We start from the raw sequence: 21,310 nt of genomic DNA, 5'->3' as shown, positions 1-21,310 counted from the left end.
GTGCATACCTCCCTGCGGTTTCCGCCAGATACGCACTCTCCCGTCCGCTCGAAATAACTGGAAATGGGACTCATCGGACCAAGAGACCACCAATCATCCTGTGCCGATGTTCTTTCGCCCAGTTAAAGCATAGAGTCCTGTATCATCGTGGTGTTAGCAATGGGGCTCTGGTTGGTCGGCGGCTCCCATAACGTATTGCGGCTAATGATCGCCTGATGATCTTGGTGGAGACGTTTCTGGCACCTCCCTCGTTGAAGTGGGTGGTGATTTGTGCCATTGCCGCTCTCAGGTTAGCTGAAACAATGCGAGACAGACGTCGACGACCACAGCGCTGTCCACGATGAGTTGTTATTCCGGAAATGGCGTATTCCCGATACACTCTTGATACTGTCGAACGGTGATTGTGATTCTCTTCTACCTCTTTCTCTTTCAGGTGACTCAGAAATTTTTTTTGGCTAGTGCAGCATAATCCTTAGTCTTCCTTGCACCATATGGCTAGTAATAATGACATCGAATTACCGTCTACGTGAATGCAGTGTACTTATATATCTGCCAAGCGGTGGGTTCGTGCACTAACGAGAGGGATGACAGCGTCGCGTTGCCAAGGGACCAGGTATCCTATGAATTCTCTCCTTTCAGTGTATATCACTGTTAAGAGAAATATAGACAACCGTTTTAAGTAACACCTGGCCGTTAAGTAACAAGCCCTCCGCTGTACATATATCGCCAACTGGCTGAACACTGACTTCGTGACTCCGTTCATGACTTCGGTTCTAGATTTGTTCGATTTTTAAAACGGTTCTGATTTTCGTAAAAGATGTTTTCACATAAAACATCTTTCGTGCGTACAGGGTACACACGCAAGTTTTTTTTTTCCACTCCGTGTCTGAGTTAGTGGGTCTCAGGAGTAGATAGCAAGGCCCCCCCCCCCCCAGAAACTGGGATTTTTCGTTCAGCAAAACAGGCAGATCGAGCAGAGAACATACGCAATTTACAAACACAATACACATGGGTATATGAATTAGCATTGTGGATTGGTGACACCAATGTAATAGTTTTGATTATATCAAGATTGTCACTAAGCTTTAATGTTCATCCTTTCTTCTCTGTATGCGGTTTATTAACTTTAGGAGTCATAGTGAGGGATTTTTAATTTAAAAGAAATGAAAACAGCAGTATAATCCGTGATATCAGTACAGAACTCACTTTGAAAATGGCGAACGTAAAAAAAAAAATACAGTAATCACGTGACTTGCCTTTTTTTTTTTTTTTTTTGGCACTGCAAAACATCTGCGTTGCATGCAAATATCCAATCTCAATGTGCTGTTATCTCGAACGTTCCGTTATTTGGACCGTCTACTGTATATTACTCCTACTGTCATTATACCTTTGCTTCTAAGTAACTCAGATCATACGGATTCTGTGCTGACGGGCGTAATTTCTGATAAATGCTCTTTTCGCGCTCAGGCTGCTTTTGGTAAAAAAGCATGACCCTTCTATTGTCCTTGTTTTACTAAATACATTATACATACCTTGGTTTAACTCGTCATCCCCAATTTCTGGGTGGCACCACGTTTCTGTTAGTCCTATTATGTCAGCATTAGTTGTCTTAAAGAGGAATTCGAGTTTATCAGTTTCATTGACAACATACCTGAATTACTGTAGACGCATTTAATACTAAGTATTCTTGAGTAGTTTCTTACCCTGACACACCCCTTAGGCTTGTTTTCTCTAGCTTTATCTTCCCGTTCATTTGAAACGTTGCCACACTCAGAACATCTTACCGAGATCGGCTGTTGCGGCAACAAACAAGAATTCTTGATATGTATGCAAGTAATACTCTAACCCACGTCATCAGATAAATGCTTGTCTATATTACCCTTGTTTCCATTGACTAGCTGTTCCCTAAACCCTTAAGTTATCCTCAGTGATACCGCCAGGACCTTTGCACACCTTTGTTCAAACGAGTACCATCTCTACAAAACAGATTCCTTCTACCTACAAGTGCGGGCCACGCTGATAAAATTTTTCCTCATATTTTGAAATCTTTTCTGTAACCACAGAGAAAAAGCGCATTTAAAAAGCGCTTTGTATTTAAAAAAAAAAAAAGAAATACTGTTTAACGGCGTAATCGTAAATTAGTTGTTTTCCTTAGTGATATATGAAACGTTGAGTTTGAAGAGAATATCAGCTCACTCAAGTATTATACAAGATGGTTATAATTAAAGTATCACCTGCAGGCGTCAGTTCGGACCCCTGTAGATGACGAATCATGAATCACCCAAGGTAGAATTTTGATTAGACTGTGTCTAAACCATGCGGAAATAAAAGGCACAAAATATTCTTAAAATGACACCAGGATGTCCTTGGTGCTGCATGCAGTTAGGAGTCATGTTACTATCCATGGCATGCCTGGTGATGCACACGTTTTAGATGCGATAAAAGCAGATGCAATCAGGGTAACAATCAAAATTCAATATGATATTGGAAATGAAAGACAGCACTTTGTTGGTAAAGTCTTTTACCAAAACAGCAGTAATGATTTATCTGCGCTTCGAGAGTACTGCCGTTTAAAAAACTTAAGAAGACAACCCCCATTTCAGAAAATGGACTGCGAAAAATGATGCGGAAATTCGAAGAAACAGGTGCTTTGTTGCTGCTAGTGGCAGAGGACGCCACCCAGTTGCGACAGCTGTTGTTAACGAAATCGTTGTTACCTTGGCAGATGGTTCGAATGAGAGGTTCCTCAACCATATTGGACCGCTGCCTTCTTTATTGCAGTCTTATTTATGTGCTAAAGATAGGATTCGGAAAGAATCCCGAAACATCACCGGCTTCGGGATTGTTTCCGAATATTCAACTTCAGTTTGTATGAATACTTGTGGCTGGTCGAGTGAGGTATGTCTTTCAAAATAATGCTGTTTTTTTTGTTTTTTTTTTTTTTTACTGTTGCATGATGATTAAAGCTTAATGATTGCTCGGAATACTGTTTTAATTCCCCTCTTAGAAAATCCGGGGAACGCCCCTGACCTCCAAGCCACTGAATGTTTAAGGATTATTGGCTTAGTGTCCATCAGCTCAAGAAACAATCACAGATACACTTCCCCAGAAACATCATGATTAGGACCGATTTTATGCTCATGTGCGTTATACAGGATTGCTGGAATAGGTTTATTTTGGGTTTTCTTCTCAAAATAAAAATTGGAGCAGGGTCCTACTCTTAAATAAAGGGAAGAAATCTTCTGATGAACGTATCCGGATATTCTCATCCTCTGCCTTAGGATGAGAATATCCGAGAATCTCATCCTGCCTTAGGATGAGAATGCCTTAGGATGAGAATAATAAATCTTATAATTGTATAAGATTTATTCTTTATTTTCATGGTATAATTACAAGTACATGTATAATTGAATTAAAATTAAATCTGGTTGTTATTGGTTGTTTATTTATTCCTACAGTATATTTTTAACATTTCAAATTCGTGCATTTATTCTTATTTGTTATGTAGTATAATCTCGCAGCAGACAGGCTTGATGCCGTTAGTCCTAATCATCGGCATAATCAACAACTACACTTAGTTGTTGTTATTTGGTTTTTAGGAGCATTAGCAACTAAGGCCATATTGCTCCGGGGATATGCGGTGGTCATTCCCTGACCTTTTCGCATCCTCCATATTTGGTGGTCACGGGCTCGAACCCCGGTCTAATCAAGAAGCGTGTGCTACGCACTGCTGCTCCTGCCCACCTGGCTACGAAGGCGCCCTTACACTTAGATTTTTAGCCACTCTCCCACGAGACTGCCCAGTGTGGATGCCAAAAGTCAGGGGCTTCTCCTTTGATCTCTGGTATATATTGTAATAATTATTCAGAAATTATTTTTCGTACCAAAACTATGGATTTATAACTTTAATTTCTCTAATTCCCGTTGTTTTGATTTCGGGCCCGATGTAGTCGAGTGGTCAGAAGCACACGTTCTTTAAGTGGATAGTGGTTCAAGCTCGGATGACTGCTAAATACGGTTAACGATTGTATTCATGGTTTCTTGTAAACTCCTCTCACCTAGTGGACGTGCCGGAGTATAAACGCGAGCATTTTTAAAAATTAATTACAGTCTTCTTTATGTGCTAAAGATAGGATTCGGAAAGAATCCCAAAACTTCGGGATTCTTTCTGAATACACAACTTTAATGCGTATGAATACTTGTGGTAGGTTTACTGCTAAAAGTGCAATAAATTAAAATTGTGCGAAAAATAACCCAGTTTAAAAAACAAAACAAAACAAAAAAAAAAAAAAAACAGTTATTTTTTCTTTCGTAATTGTTTTCAGTGGTTAACTACGTAACGACTTTTCGAACAATGCTACATTTTTACATTATATCATCGCAAAAAACTTAGACTTCCGTGGCTGATGATAATACTGATGATAATAATAATAATAATAATATTATTATTATCATCAGTTTATTAACACAAGGTTCACCCCCTGTACAGCTAGTGGGCTAGGTTATCGCCGTAACCTAGTGGTCAGGCGCGCGGGTGCATAAGTACACGTGTCTTGAGTGACCGGGGTTCAAGCCCGTGACTGCTGAATACGGTGCTGTTTCTTGTATTCTGTGTATCTTGTAAACCCGTTTGGTCGTTCCGGAGTATAAACAGAAAATTTATTTATTATCTGTGGGCCCTTCTCTTTCTCCGGTACTTATTGCTCTGGACAACGTAAACTTAAATTCTCGTGATTTGATTTTGACTCGTATTTCTTTCATGAATGAATGAATGAATTTCTCTTTCTTTTCCGCTATGACGGAGTCTTCATTTTAGAATGATATTTGAGTATAACCCCTTAAATTAATCAAAAACAGCCACAATTAATAACTACAGAATAACAGTAGCATTGGTAATAATAAATACGCGTCCAAGTTATGGTCCTCAGTCCCATCAAGTATTGTAAAGAAATTCTTGGCAATTGAATATTGGGTTCTGAGGTGGTTGAATAGGATACATGGAAACCTGTTCACCATCTGTAGATCTATTCTACATGGAAAATCGGAATTTTGGAGAAGAACCCCATCACTCTTGCCAAACTATTAACTAATACTATTGATTCTCCCAACGTGCAAGAAATCATCTCAGCCAGAAGTACCCATCCAAGAGAGCGACATAAACAACATTACAGACCGACTCTTACCAACCTTGTCTGCTTTAGGGATATGTTCCCACCAAAAATTATGGAACATTTCAACAATTTGCAAATTGACCCAACAAACTATCGGATGACGAGAAATACAGGAAAACTTGCATCGAAGCACTGACCTCCAGTGAATTCGGACTAACACGATCAAGTCACTTCATCTACGAATTCATTACATGCCTTCTACAGACTCATACAATTCTCTGTATTTCAAGAATTTTGCTGTCTTTTTAATAGATTGTAAACTTAATTAATTCTCCTATGTATACATGTTCAAACTTAAATTTTCTCCCTCTTGTAAATATTCATACTTATACTATGCCAACTCTAGGCAAGCGCATTGTGAAACATTATCTGTCATCCTTTTAATGTATGTATTTTTCACTTATAATTCTAGGCCCTTCTAGCCAACCAGCTGTACAGGGGATGAAATCAAGCTTAATAAACTGAATAATAATAATAAATGAATTATTCCATTATTTGAACAAAATTAACTTATATATTCGTTATACTTGATTTTTGTTAATTGAAGAATAAAACAAAGTCGCAATGTTTATCTCTTTCAGGTACATATTGGAACATTTATAAAAACTTTCACTAGTAATTTGGATATAAATTGAAATGGATTAGAATGCCTTGTAAAGTACAAGCAAGATAACACTGAACAGTAAGCAATTTTTTTATATATTTAGAATACTTAATGTCATTGTCTATATAATGAATTAATTAAATGTGAATAACACTAATTAAACAACGTGAATTTTTGATACCAAGTGAATTTTATCATGTAGAAAGTATTACATTAAGTAAGTTAAACCTCACAAAATACAAGTACTTAATACGTTTCTGCACTGCACATTAAATCGTGTCATCAGGTCTAAAAATTGAGATATTAATGAAACTAAAATTACGCAAAGTTATTTTTAGATATAAAAAATGCAGAGATACACAATGTGCATTGTATACCTGTAGAGCCATTCTACTAGTTGGTCAGTTTGTATCTCTGCTTGCAAACTTTGGTACAGGAATCCAAAAGGCAGTTTGTTAGGAACAGTTAGTAAACATTCGCCTTCCTTTCAAGAGTTTCCTGTTGGGAGAAAGGCGAGTACTTATAAAGACTTTTTTTTAGTAATATTCATTTATTATACTTACAATAATGCTATAATTTTTATTTTATTATTATTATTTTTTTAAATTTATAATTAACAAAAATTATAGTAGCATTGTATACAGTGTACTGGAACCATACAAGACCTCTAAACCTAAAGCTGTTTTTGATATATTCGGATACGGCATAGGCTGTAATGAGTTTTTTCATTTGAAACCAGTGTATTTGAAAGTAGCGACAAGTATAAAGAAAGCTGATGTATTAGCGTATAGATTTTATATAAGTGATTGAAAAGCAAGCGAGATTAGAAAAGCAAGAAATCAATAATAGTAATAATTGTGTGACCAGCTGCTTCTCAGGCTGCTATTGTGGTGTAATATACAGTATATGTATGTATATCCAGTTATTTGGCTGTTGATCTGTGACCTTTCAGGAATTTAAACGAAATTTATTATTTGCAAATGTATATATGTGTGTTATACTTACAAACTGACAAATTTCGATTAAAAATAGCTGATTTGTATTATATAATTTGTAAATATTATTATGAATAAACCTGTTCTTTGATGTGATCAGCGAACTGCGCTCAAAACATCAATTAAAAAGAGTTATTGTTTCCGTTTCGTTGATCATAGAAGTTCAAAATTACTTCTGTGATTTTTGTTTTAAAGCTATTCCTTAATTCAAATATATTCGCCCTCCATCCGCAATCCGCCCAATTAATAAATGCCATGGAGCGCCTTAAACTGTATAAGAGTGCTCAGTCTTGCGTTGATTTTAGCCACAGAGTTGTTCATTAAGATTTTAATAAACTTTAATGAGGAACTCCATGTTTGATTTATATTGCTTAATGTAATTTATTATTATTTTTGATTTCTATTTTGCCATTCCTGGGGTCATAATTTGATATTTTATAATTATTTACTTGCTTCGATTCGCTCTCTGTCTGCTCAGGAATATTGTCAATTAACGTGCAATTGTTATGATCGAGATTCACCAAGTATTCTGGCTTAGCTTTACAACTTTGCCCCGCTATTTAGGTCTCTTGATTACTGTAAGAAGTGAACATAAGAAACCTTCGCTTTAATGTTCTCAGTCCATTATCGTATTGCATAGTACCGTTTAGTTATCATAAGAAGGGGCCACAATAAGAACAAAACAAACACAAAAAAATCCTTTGCCTAAAACGTTGAGTCTATTTCGCGCAGTTTGTTGTTGGTAAACAATCGGAGCAGCCAGCAACAATATTTTAACGCGCTTTGTTGTGCTCTTCATTGTTGTAAACCTGGAAACAAGCTATAATGCAGCGCCTGGGTACGAGACTGTGGCTGTGAAACAGGTTGCATTGTTTCGTCACCGCTAAGGCTAGTGAGGCGCGAGCGTCGTCAGCTAGAGCGGGTCAAGCAAGTGAGGTAGATGTGCCTCGATGACGACTGTGATTCACGTCGGGAAGCTGGGACCTTCCGGTGGTTTTTAAGCTTTCCGTGAACCACATGACATCATGTAGCTACGCGCATAGTCACCGGCTTAGCTGCAGAGCGTTGTAACAGCTCTTCAGGAATTGTTCTAAAGTCAATTGAACGTGTACCTGCAGGCCGTTTGCGTGAAGCTGCACATGGTTGTTCGGCAGAAAGCCTCGTATGGCAATCCCGATAATGCCACATACAAAGGCGGTCCACCGCCTAATCCTTGGACTTCTTGTGGGTCTCGTAGCTGTGTCACTAAGTTCGGCCGTGGTGTACACCGATCAATTTGTTATTTTTGTGAAAGGAGGACCTAAAGTAGCCAAGGATCTTGCCCGGAAGCACGGATTTGATTATCTTGGACAGGTAAGATATTTTTGGTTGGCTTAGAGCATGTGTAAACCGACATGTATGCATTTACCACGTTTATACACCGTGTTGTTCTTGACCACATTTTCAATTATTTTGTGTAGAGAATATTTTCCCTGTGGCCGCGGTAACCTTGCAAAAACCGGTTCAAAAACCTATATTACTGTCATTGACTTCTACCAACATTTTTCGTTAATTTGTTTTACCTTAGGCTAAACTCGGTGTGGGGGGGAGGTGTTGAGTAATAGTCTACTTTTACATACAGTATCATTATGTATAAATGACAGATTTTATATATTGAATTTTATGTTTATTATATCACATTAATTATTATTAAAAAAATCAGTAAAACGATTTTAGACAGATTTTGCACCTGACCATGGGGGGGGGGGAGAATTAAGACTGATATAACACAGTTATTCTTCCATCGATTCATTAATACCAAGTAAATACACAGCGAAGTGAACGAGTTTTTATTGTCCTTATTTGGTAGATTAAAGTATACCCATTGGTTTGTTATTGTTATCATTGTAATGTATCCATCTATTGCTAGGTCCGGTTACAATATCATCGGTAATATCAGCGCGAAGCTTTGAATGGAAAGAACACTTCTGTTTCGTGAAGTCATCTGTCGTAACCCAAACTGTAGATTTAGGTGTATGCGCTAATTTATCATTTCCTCCCTACAATATGGCAGCTCTGAGTGATGGAAATTAACGATAAGGAAAGCCCAGACAGCTGGGTCATTAAGAGAATCCGAGAGCACTCTCCGGAAACAATGTTTTTCCCTTAATGTACGCTTTGATTGAAAGTCAGTCATCGTATAAGATTCGGGAATCAATAGATTATTTGATTTTATTTTTTTGAATGGGCTTTTTACTAATCTTTAAGGAGCACTTTACATTTTCTTAGTATTATATATCGAGGAGTTTTGCCCCGGATCATATGAGATTTGATCTCCGTGGTTAGGTTTCCAGATATTACGCTCACCGACCTTACAAGTTTCACAATAAGTTCTAGCGTTGTTTGAATTGATATTTTTTTCCCCCATCTTTCAATAAACTTTTATCGAATTGATTGTATCCTCAAAAGTAAATTTGAAACGAAAAGTATTTCTTTATAAAAGTAAAAGTTTTGGTTATAAAAGTATATCTTTTGCAACAGATAAGTTTATCTTTTGCAAAATAATGAAGCAATTTCACAGATCAGTATTGCCTTTAACTGCTTTTTTGCGTACTGAAATGACTGTAGGCGTTGCTTTTTTCTATATTATATATATAATTAGTTATATATATATATATTTTTTTTTTTTTTATTTATTTTTTTTTTATCACCTCTGTTATTTAGGTTAACCTTTTGTTACCGATCAGGTACTTAAATCTTAACTGGAGTAGAGTGATACAACATGACATTAGGCACACATATTCAATAATGTTTAATGAAACAAACAAAACATAAAATAGGTATACAGGCACTTGCATTAAATTAACCTTCCTTATTATATATTATTATTATATATAATATTACAATAGAAACAATTCAACAAACAGCTCTGTCACTTCCATATCACTAGCCTATTGTTATTACATTAATTTTCATCCTCATTATATCTTACATAACTCTTGATATTGTATCATTCTGCAGTAAAGTGAACTTTATCTTCAGCTGCAATTTTCCTTAAGCATCCTAGTCTAAGAATACAGTGCCTTTTTATTGCATCGGGGTTCTAAAGTTAATCTTGCTTCCCTGGGCCAAAATTTTGGGATACTAAACTCAACAATATCTTGCAGGTTTTCACCAGGTCGGGCCAACATATTCAGTAAGGATGGGTCCTCCATTGCTTGACTTTATACTCGTGGTCCTTTTTGCGTTTTCAAATTTTATAAGAGCAATAAAAGATTTTTTTTTTTTTTTTTTTTCATTACTGGTAAGCCAGACCTTACATGACATTTTTATATGGCAGAAAGCCAACTAGTGTTTTTGATTTGGGTTTAACCTACGATTTCTGAAGTACCTTTCTTCATGTACTGTTGTACACACTTTAATTATATGTAAATTAATTGGAAACAATTTAAAAAGTTGTAACTTTTTAATGTAGAAGAAGAAGATAGTAGAGTGGTAAAGAGGATGCTTTACATAATTCTGCCCGTCTGTAACAGTGCTTGTGAAAGGAGAGAGTTTTTAGTCTGATTTTACTTATTTTCAACCGCTGGTAGTAGTAACCGACTATTAAAATTGTCACATTCTAAAAACAAAACGAAACAGTGGCTTCATAAGAGATTTCTTAAAGTTACATAAACCTTTTGTTGCTTAATATCACATACTTTGTTTATGTATTGTACGAAAGGCACAAGATTGGGAATTAACTAAATTTATAAAATAAGAAAAACTTATCTACCCACTTAAGTTTAGTAGTTTATCGAATTGCAAAGCAGTTTACAATCAGTTAACTCAATATTTACAAGTGATGTTTCTGGAGTCGCCTCTGGAACTGTAATCGGGTTAAATACTCAGAAATATATGAGAATAGCTACTTCATTTACATTTTGCTATAATATGGTTACTTCACAAGTGTAACAAATAGATTTACTTTCTTCTCTGTCTAATGTGTAGCCTCCGTAGCCGAGTGGTCAGGGGAAAGAGTGCAGTAGCACACGCTCTTTGAGTAGACCGGGGTTCAAACCCCTGACGGTCGATCTGCTTACCCGCACTGGACCAGCGTGGCAGATTATGGTCCATTCCCTCAGCATGAATCGTTGAGGAGGTTTCCATCCTGCAGTAGATTGATAATGGCTGCAGTTTACTTTACTGGCTAATATATTTTTAGTAAATTCTTTGACTAGATTATAGGATTCTAGAAACGACTGCTGTAAATAACGGTTGGGTGAATTGATGCGGTTGTTCGAAATACTACTTCACGCTGCTACTTTATATTCGGTAAGCTAAAGTAAAATTAATTATGTGAGTGAATAATTGTGCCTTGTTTCATAAGTTTGAATCATTTTAAGCGCATTCATAGTTTCGAAATTGGGTTCACTGTATGGTACTTAATTATTCTTCATATAATTAATTATTCCCCCCCCCCTTAGCCGACGTACCTTTTCTGGAAAAGAAATAACATGAATAATTTCTTGTTCGTGTTAATGACCTGTTCAAATTGAAATTGTAATTTTTTTTTTCCCTACTTAGGAATCTCGTTTTACTTGCCTTTAATTGCGTTTTCCCGTAGCATAAATGTTTGTAGGTGTGGAAGAAGAGCTGCTAAGAATGATCCCTGCCTCACTTAATGACCTAGATCTACAAAGAAGGTCTTCAGATCCTTATACCCTTTTTCTAGTACCAAAGAATAACGGTAATCATATATGTGGTTGACAATAATTTAAAATTAAGCAAAAGTTTTTAACTAGTGATTATTTGTATACCTACAATGTGAACTGTTTCTAACAACAGCTTAATATCATAAAATACGCACTACTTTATGATAATACTCAGTTTTTGGTGGGGGCGGTGACTTCCTCTTTTTCTGCCACAATCTAGGGATAATAATAAGAAAGTATAATTGTAAAAGTAAGTCGATCTGCTGATTAGGAAGATTGAGTGGTTCATAGTACGGCATCCTTATTATCTGAATAAGATGTGAGTGAGTGGCATCAAAAAATGAACGAGCCATTATATGTTACTGGGCCTGGGCCCTAATTTTCTAGAAGTACTTTCTGTATCTTGTATAAGAGCCTTAATAAATAAATAAAGGTATTTCCTGTTTGTACTTCTGGATGATTACATAGAGTCAGTGGAGGTTATAAAATAGAGAGTATTTTGTGGATCCCAGCACGCAGCGCGTGTAACTATGCGACACTAAATGGAATACACTCCTTCCTTCCTTACACATTGACCTTCCGGCAACGGCCCTACCTATAAGTATGTGTATTTGCCAACGAGAGAGAGAGAAAGTATCTGAATTATATTTTTGATAAGGGATGCAAAAAGTATTAATTGGCATTAGTCTCTGGAATACAATTCTTAAATGCTATTTTAACTTACCGTTTCAAAAATAAAAATCGTTCACTTTCCAAGATTCGGTGTAGAAACATTCTCTGCGATGTTGTTTAGTTTAATCAGCTAAGCTGCTGTATGTTCAAATTTATTAAATTTATGCGATATAAGGTTATAAAGGAGTATTTAGAGAGGGTGGTGAACAAGATAAATAGCATTATAACAGAGTAATTGGTAGGATTAATCAAACACTTAGGTTGCAAAGTCTGTTGGTAAATACATACAGACGTTGAAAGAGATTATTCGAGTCACAAAGGAGTTGACATTATTTTGTTTCAAAGAAGTGTCGCAAAAGCATTCTCACTGGTCTCTCTTTTAGTAAACTTAAGAATATAAAAATTATAGGAAGTGTTACGATGTTGTACAACTTATTGCACCAATACACTCGTTCTGAACACTCATAATACTTTTCAGCTGAGATAAAAAGGAAGAAAAAGAAATATTTCCATCTTCTGGCAGCTCTTCCATCGCACACGTTGATGGTGATGCGCACACTCAAATTACTGTTGCGCTTCTGTTACAGTTGACGTGCTTTTACCACTCCGATCGCTACGTCAAAACTGTGTCCCTTATTACCGAAGGGTAAAGGAGTCTCAGTGTTGCTTAAGGCGTTCCCCAAGTTCATCAGCCGTCACGGACTTCGAAGCAACAAGAGAAAGTGGAATCGTGAGTGCACGCGCAGGAACCAGCCTGATCGCTGGCAGCTGCACGCTGACTGGGTCGCATCGCCAACGATATGCCGCTGATGTTATTAGTGGCGGTATCGTTGTTCATTCCTCAACAAACTGCCGCTCAATAATAACTTTCTTCTTCTTCTGTACCTTTCTAATTTTATGGTAATAGGAAATGTTTCTTCTTGGTTTCATTATACCTGAGTACAACAGATTCCTTCAGATCGTTCGCAAGTTAGACATTTCGTTTGCGCTTTGCTACCGGCACACTTAATTTGTTGTATTATTTCTGTTGCATGATTTCAAGATATAGTTCGTAATCCAGGATTTATAATCAGTAAATGTCCTACCCTTTCGAAACCAAATTGCAACCATTGCTGCCCAAGTTATATATAGAGCGAAACTACATTCTCAAAACATAGTAAGGTAATCTAACTTACAACATTCATTATATTACAACTAATTAAACATACTCGTATTTTTTCATGCAGGCTAATTTCTGCTTGTTGAAAGCAGTGTTTTAATATTCTCATCTTGTCGACTTATTTTTCATTATATTACTAATATATTTTGTTAATGTGCTCTCGTAATATTATAACGCGTGATAACAAACAATTGTGATGATTGAACGGTCTTGACGTAATCTTTATCGAAGACTTGGGATTAATCGTAGCGTAGGATTATGTTATCGCCGACTGTAATTGAAGTTTAGCGATAACGAGGCTTTAATATCTGAATTTGTTTGGCCCCTATGCAGTAACTCTTCCGTTACACCAGAATAGCGGGATTAAATTTACTGTCATTTCAGATGGACTGTGGGTGCATGCACGCATGCGCACGCGTTTTGTAACTTGCATAACTATTAGCAGTAAGTTAGGAGATCCAGAATTAAACAATAAATATAATGATGATGGCAGGACCGGCTTAAGACACCATCGAGCGGTTATCACGAATAGGACGCCAAGGGCGACTCCGTAGCCAGGTGGGAAGGAGCAGCAGTGCATAGCACACGCTTCTTGATTAGACCAGGGTTCGAGCCCGTCACCACCAAATACGGAGGATGCGGAGAGGTCATTTATACATTTATTAATACACACAATTTACATACATTCATTTCATATATATACAAAACTTATATAGGTTTATATACAATTATACATACATTTCCATCATCCAGGTGTATGTGTGTATTTATGTGGGTTACTGGCGGTTTCCAGGGTTCCCCCTATGTCCGCCGTCTATTAAGCGGTAGTTATTGCCAGCAGAATTGTAATGATTCATCTAAAGAGAACGACTTGAATTTTGATACGACATCAGTGACTATTTTGAGTTTAATTTAGGTTTAGCCGCGTTTTGCTTTGGGATTACTATTTACACCCGCGCGTGCGAGGAGTTTAAGTTTAGCGTTAGTTTAGTATAGGGTGACATGAATGCACTAGGGAAGAATTAAGTTTATCGCTAGTTTAAGGTTTGGAAGTTTGGAAGGCGCGAGATAGAGTAGTATGGCGTATTAGACTAATTTAGTTTAGGATTCTTAATGCTGATGGCACTTAGATCTTTGATGTTCATTTTAGTGTGTGTGGAGTGTTGTATATGTTGTTGTGGCTGGCATCTGGCATTTAGCAGCAGGGGGCTGAAGGCAGGTAGAGCCTCAACCCCCGCTCCCGTCCCTAGCCGCGAGGAGGCAGCCAGGTTCTACTATCTTGTTTAGAATCAGTTATCAATAACACATTTTGTGTTAACTCAGCTTCGATCTATATAGTTGTGCACCCGGATCCGCAGGGCCCAATCCTGACCTAGATCACGGGACACACCCATAGTATTTTAAATTCAACATTGGCTCTACATGGTTTGGAGTGTGCCCAGTTCCCACAGGGCCCAAACCTGTCCTGGAACGACCACACCCTTAAATGTTTTTGGAATTACTGAAGTAACATGGTTTGGAGTGCGCCCAATTCCCGCAGGGCCCAATCCTGACCTGGAGTTGAAGCGCACTCAATTAATACGTTGATTTCGTTGATTTACATTGATTCCAATACAGTCTGTAGCAGTGTTTATTCTTGTGTTCCTAGTTTCCTGTGGCTTGTATTCTCTTTCTACGGGAGAATACCTTTTCCGCGAAGGTGGCCAGCGCTGAGAAGGACTCGGGGCTGTCGAGTAGCATTGGCAGGTCATTTGGGTTGTAAACGTTTGTTACAATTTGGAGTTGTGTTCTAAGGTCCACATAGTAATTGCAGTCAAAGATGATATGGGACACCGTCTCAAGCTCCCCGCAAGCACAGTTGGGGGATTCAACCAGGTTGAAAGTGAAGAGCTTGGCATTTATGCTGCCATGTCCTGTTAGTAGAAACATTGTATAGAGTCCCGGGTTGATCCAGGGCTTGCTTGTTTTATTGATTTCTGTAACTTCTGGCAAGTATGTAAATGTTATTCTGCCAAGGGGAGAATCGGTCCAGTCCCTTTGCTAGTCAGCTAAGTACAATTGTCTTAGCCGGTTGTTATCTTCTTTAGTTGGTAGGGCAGCATCTATGCTGTATTGTGCTATGCTCTTGGGAATGGGCTGTTTTCTTTGGTATTGCAGGAAGGTGTCAATCACATCGTATATTACTGGACGTTTCCCACAGATGACACTTAGGGCAGCGGTAGAGATGGTCCGGCAAGCCCTGGAGGTGGCCAGGAGGAAGAAGCGTTGGGCTCGCAGAAGTATTTTGCGGACTTGTCCTCTGCTCAGGCTCGGTGCCCAAACTCCTGCAGCGTCAGGGAATGACCACCGCATATCCCGGAGCAATATAGCCTTAGTTGCTAATGCTCCTAAAAACCAAACAACACAACACAAACAGGACGCCAAAATTTAGGGGGCGCAAAATTCTCCGAAAATTCACTGATTTGCTGTAAATTTCAAGTCGGAGGGACGCACCAAAAAATCTCGCACAGGACGCTGATAGACCTGGGGCCGCTTCTGGATGAAGCGTTTCAGTGCAGCAGATATACACACTGCACTCTCCATTTAATGAGTATAATGAGCAATTGTGCAGAGAAATGGTGTGCCAATAAGAGGCCTGACGTAGCCCAGTGGTCAGGAGCGAGAGTGCATAGCACGCGTTCCTTGAGTGGACCGGGGTTCAAGCCCGTGACTACTAAATACGATAAATATTTGTATCGACGATTTATTGTAAACTCTACTGATTTGGTTGTCGTGCCGGAGTATAAAAACAGAAAAAAAAAATTTTAAATAAAACATAAAATTAAAATTGACTATGAAACTAACTTCAGCGATAACAAAATCTTGAAACAAGATTTTTTTTGATATCGCTGAAGAGAGTGTGTGACACACACATAATACTAGCTTGGCAAAAGAAACCGAACGTCTACATGTTTTTTTTCAAGAAATTTTAATAGATATAATATTTAATAACGTGTCTGAAAACCCCCGCCCGCCCTTAATTACACATCCTATCCTCGTCGGTAGATTCTGAATAAATTTTTGATAACAGGAAAAAAAAAAAAAAAAAGAAGAAGAAGAAAGCCTCTGAGGTTGGCTAAAGCACACATTATACACCCTTCTTTAGTGCTCCGACTGGGCTGTTGAATTAAAATAACTAAAAGTTTAAAAATATACGTTGATATATGAATTAAAAATAAAAATACAAAAATGACTACATATACAAATATACTTTACTGTACGAATTAAAAGTCATTTTATATATTTAATTGATAATTAGAGTATATTCTGAAACTTTTGGTTGCTATTTCATTTTGATTCAACGGTCCGATCAGAACATTAAAGGAGACTATGTCAAGAAAGGTATTTTGGCCCAGTCTTACTTTAATAGAGCGTTCAGTTCGGTTACTGATTGCGAGTGTGTTCAGTTGTTTCAGGAGCTAGTATTAAAAGCCTAAGAACTTCTTGAAGTTTTTCAGCCGTGAATACTGTTTTAGAGGTAATTTCAGAGGCAGAGTACTATATGTTTGAGGCATAAAGTTGGATGGAGACAACAAAGGACAAATTTTTTAATCAGTCAGTCCGGCATTTTGAATCCGTGTTAGTACTGTTGTGTTTGTTCATTGTCCCTTACCAAGTGTTTGTGCATTTTAACTTTTTGAATGGCGATCCGTTAATGTTGATACTTATTTCGTTTCACAACTTCCTCCATAAAAAGGACATCTGACCCATTTTAGGCTGGTTTATCTTGAGGCCAAATGTTATACAAATTAGTTTTGATTAGCCTCTAGGCTAGTAGTGTGAATCTGTTTTTGTTCGGATGAAGTGATGTGTAGGTTTAATCATCAGCGTATTGCAGGAAGGGCAGCAGCAGACAAGATGGAGATTCCACTTCAATGTATACCCCTGCTGATAGTACATACACTAAAGTTACGCTTACCTTGTGCTATGCTTAGGCATTTAATGCGAAACAAATTGATGTCGAAGTTCCAGTATATAAGACTAATTATATTTAGAGCATTGACTTTAATATTCGAGTAATCCTTGGAGATAGAGTTGGTGTCTACTTTGTCATAGGCTGCTTTGATATCGAAGAAAATCATTTTAAGTTGTGCTTTCTCATCGAGGGCTTTCTGGAGTCTTATAAAGGATTGTATGAGGTTGCTATATGTTGTCAATCTCTTCGTAATAACCTTGTGAAAGTAATGGAGACAAATGGTTGAAGCTTTCGTGTGAGAAGGTGGTGGCGGGGATTGATGGCGTTACGAATTTCTTAAGAAACCACAGAAGTTGGCAATGTGTCTAAAATCTTCCTGTCCCTCGGGATTAATATCATTCTAAAATTTCTGGGACCGTAGTATTTAAAATTTCTGAGATCTAACCACTATTTAGGAATGTTTGAAAATATGCACTAAGAAGTCCGTAACGTACAGTATTTACTGCAGAATTTAATTACAAGCGAAGGAAACTTGTCGCGTCGAGTGCTGTGGGTGACGCTTGGGAGTGTTATTGGGAATTTATGGGAAGGGCCTAAAACTGAAAAAGTTGGTCGGTTATGTACGAGGGGTTTCCGAAAAGCAAGATAACACATTTTTTCCTTAATAATGGTGAAATGGAATGAGATGAAACGCGGTGGACAGATATACTCTTTAATAAAGTTCAAAAAGACCGACAGTGCAGTGTTGCGGTACTGTTACTTCACAGCAGATTCCAGTTGGAAAATGGCGCTTACCGTGCGAGTGTGGTCCAAAACAGTTGTTCGTGAAGTTATTCACTTTTTGCAAGCAAAAGGGTCTTCACCAAGTGATATTCACCGTGAACTGGTTGCTGTGTATGGCGAAAAGGTAATGACAAAGAAGCAGGTGTGTTTTTGGTGAAATGAATTTAAAGCGGGCCGTGATGACATTGAAGATCGACATCATGGCCACATTGTTCTGGAATCGCCAAAGCAGTCTGTTGGTGGATTTCTTGTTGAAGGGAGGAACAATAAATGCACAGCTTTAATGGGCAACGTTGGAAAAACTAAAAGCCAACATTCGACGCAAACGACCAGGACTCATGACAATCGGCGTGATTTTTTTGCACGACAACGCAACTCCACACACTGCCCACACCACTCGTGAGTGGTTGCGCCCTAATCGTTTGGAAACTATCACATCACACCTACAGCGCCTTCAGACTTTCATTTGTTCGGCCCTCTGAAAAAACACCTTTCAGGAAAGCATTTCACCACGGATGAGGAAGTTCATCAGGTGGTGCGATGTTGGTTACTGCGTGTGGGCACAGACTTCTTTCAGTACTGGTATTGATAAACTGATCCATCGTTGGGACAAGTGCATCAGTAAAACTGGACACTTTGTGGAGAAGTAGTGCATGTTCACTTATTTCTTGGTGTGTAATTTCAACTTCGTATTATTAAACATCATCGAGAGAAAAAATGTGTTACCTTACTTTTCGGAAACCCCTCATAATTGATCAGCCTGTTGAAACGTCAGTTCAGTCCATTCTTGAAATACTTTTCCGTTCATTGTGTTTTTCTCATGGCTCTGTTTTTGGAGCGTTTCAGCTTATCAAGGACGACTCGATTGCAAAATAATATTTTTTCTTTTACGAAAAGGATCCTTGCTTTTTTTGTAGGCACTGAAGTCTCCTGCATAGAGGTTTTCTCCAACGACAGTAGGCCTTATGGTTTATGCTTCCTGAGGATGGTTTGTTTTATGGCTCCGTTAATCCAAGGGGAGATGTTGAGGTTATGTTAATTTCTTTTGCATCTCCCTCTGGCTATTTGATAAAGCTCTTCCGCTGTATAGGCTAGTGTCCTCTTCAGGGATGGGGCGGGTGGAAGTTCTTTATATTCTTGAAAAAAATAAATTACCAGTTTTTGGTAAAAAGGTTGACGAAGGTGAAGTTTATTATACAATAAACTAAATATTGTTTGATTATGGGGAAAAGAAGCCTTAATACTTGTACTGTATATGGTTTTACTCTTCCGTATTGTGAAACTGTAACATTTTACACTACAGATGATAGAATTGATGTACTTTGGGAAGTTTTGGCGCATTGACTACTTTGGTAATAGTGCGCCATGGTCTTAGTGTATTTGATTTGTACAGGAGCATAGGTAGATGTTATGCAAGGGGAAGATAGTTGTGTTCTCTGAACAGTAACAGGCAAAGCGTTTGATAGGCTAACAGTTTAAGAAATTAATGGCATATGTTAGAACCTTTTGTCTCAACTGGGAAAATTTTTGGTTCTTGTTTATCCGTATGAGAAGCATATGCAAATACAGCTTTGTTATATATGTATTCTTTAGAGATAAACCGAGACTTAATGCCTCAAACTATCGATGCTTATTTCATAATTTAGTTGGCATCTTTCCAGAAGCGAACTATAAATTCTTACCAACCATCGGGTCTCCTGACTCTTTTGTTCTCCCCCGCCTGCAGTCGCGGAACTAGCGCCATCACAAGTTCTCGACTGTGTCTTTCACAACACTTATCCTGAACTGTTTGTTGGGAGTTGAATTATCACTGGGTTGTCAGGTGCTGTACCTGGCTTCCCACCGATGTGGCTGCCATATTCACCTAAACCCTGTCTGGAGCGGCACCACATGACGCCTTTTGTATTTCACTGTACTGTATTTGTTTTTCCCCGCTTCATTTCGCTCGCAAATTTTGGTTTGTTATTCTTTCTGTATCTCTTAATGTCAGCTATTCCATATGGCGCTTACTTTTTTTTGTCTAAGTGTGTAGTGGGCGAGGGCCTCGCCTTCAAACGGAAATGCGAATATGGTTAATAAAGTAATAATGCAATTAAGAAAAGTCATGTATAATATTAGAAATACTTTGTTCTACTTTGATGTACGAACCTGAATCAGTCCACCTGTAACAGAAATCATTCATATTTTGATATATCACCGATTTATTTTGAAATCTGTTGGATTAATCTTAAGAAAAAATCATAAATCTTTTTATAGTGAACAGTGCGATTTCCGTGTCTGAAACGAGCACTCCTATGAGTCCGTCGGATTTTCGACCCAACTCTTCAACTTGAGTATGCTTCACTCTTATCATCTCACATCTTCAGTGAAATACCAATGCATACCCATTTGGATACCTTAACATTCATATATGCTCTGATATTTAATATACTATTAAATATCAGAACGTAATAATCTAATATTTAAGGAATCCAAGACAGGCTTCCCCCAAGGTGATTCTTATCAGTCCTGCTCCTCGACTTTTATCTTTAATACCTTATTTAATATAAAACCAGAGTTTCTTTCTCACACACCCTCGATATCCTCCTCATTTGGCCATTCTCTCAAACAGGAAATCCCCGTCAGTACTAGCCAATGCGACATCCAAAGTTTTTTTCTGCCATTTCAAATCTTAATAATTATCATGCATTCTGTAACATGAAAATGAATTTAACTAAAACTCAGTGTATCAACATCTCACTAGGGTCGTGACCTTTCCTTCTGCCAATTCGTGACCAATAATAATACTCCAAACAACCTTTAAATGCAGTTATGGAATGTTTGTATGCTCGAAACTCATCTTCAAAACCCACATTCAGCATCTTAGCAAAATAATACGAAATACTTTTAGTTAGTTGAAGTTAAGTGTAGTAAAAATTAAAAACATGAAGATAATTTTAAAATGAATACATATATTTTTTCTTAAATCATGAATGCTATATACATATTTATGTGTTTTCGGGTATTATATGTTTCTGCTAATATCTCGACAGTATCTGCCGCCTCTAATCTGAAATGTATACTTGCTATAGAAACCTCGATTTTTAAATGTATATAGAAACATGCTCAGTCTCCCACCTTCCTGTCCTGATCATTAGCCTAGCGAGGAATTCAATCTCTCTTCCCCACTTGCACACCATTTCAACTCTTCTGTGCAACTCAACTAAGTCAACTTAATCTTGGATTGATTGACGAAATTTGATTACTGACCAAATGCTGCAATAAAGCTAAACAATAACCTTGATCTCAGACCCAGTGA

At 37.7% G+C, this 21,310-nt stretch overlaps 1 protein-coding gene across 1 annotated transcript in view; it reads left to right on the top strand.

The window, feature by feature from the left end:
• The first annotated feature begins 7,789 nt into the window (after positions 1–7,789).
• Positions 7,790–21,310, top strand: part of LOC150089224 (furin-like protease 1, isoforms 1/1-X/2) — a 553,478-nt gene continuing 539,957 nt past the window's right edge. The window contains exon 1 of the mRNA XM_090388436.1: positions 7,790–8,123. Within this exon, the coding sequence (XP_090244562.1) occupies positions 7,935–8,123 (189 nt within the window). The 5' untranslated portion in view covers positions 7,790–7,934. The remainder of the gene's footprint in view (positions 8,124–21,310) is intronic.

The sequence above is a fragment of the Mastigoproctus giganteus genome, chromosome 2, assembly GCF_048544385.1.
Source record: "Mastigoproctus giganteus isolate SK-2022 chromosome 2, ASM4854438v1, whole genome shotgun sequence".
Classification (NCBI taxonomy): Eukaryota; Metazoa; Arthropoda; class Arachnida; order Uropygi; family Thelyphonidae; genus Mastigoproctus; species Mastigoproctus giganteus.
This window is presented reverse-complemented; position numbering and strand designations above follow the sequence as displayed.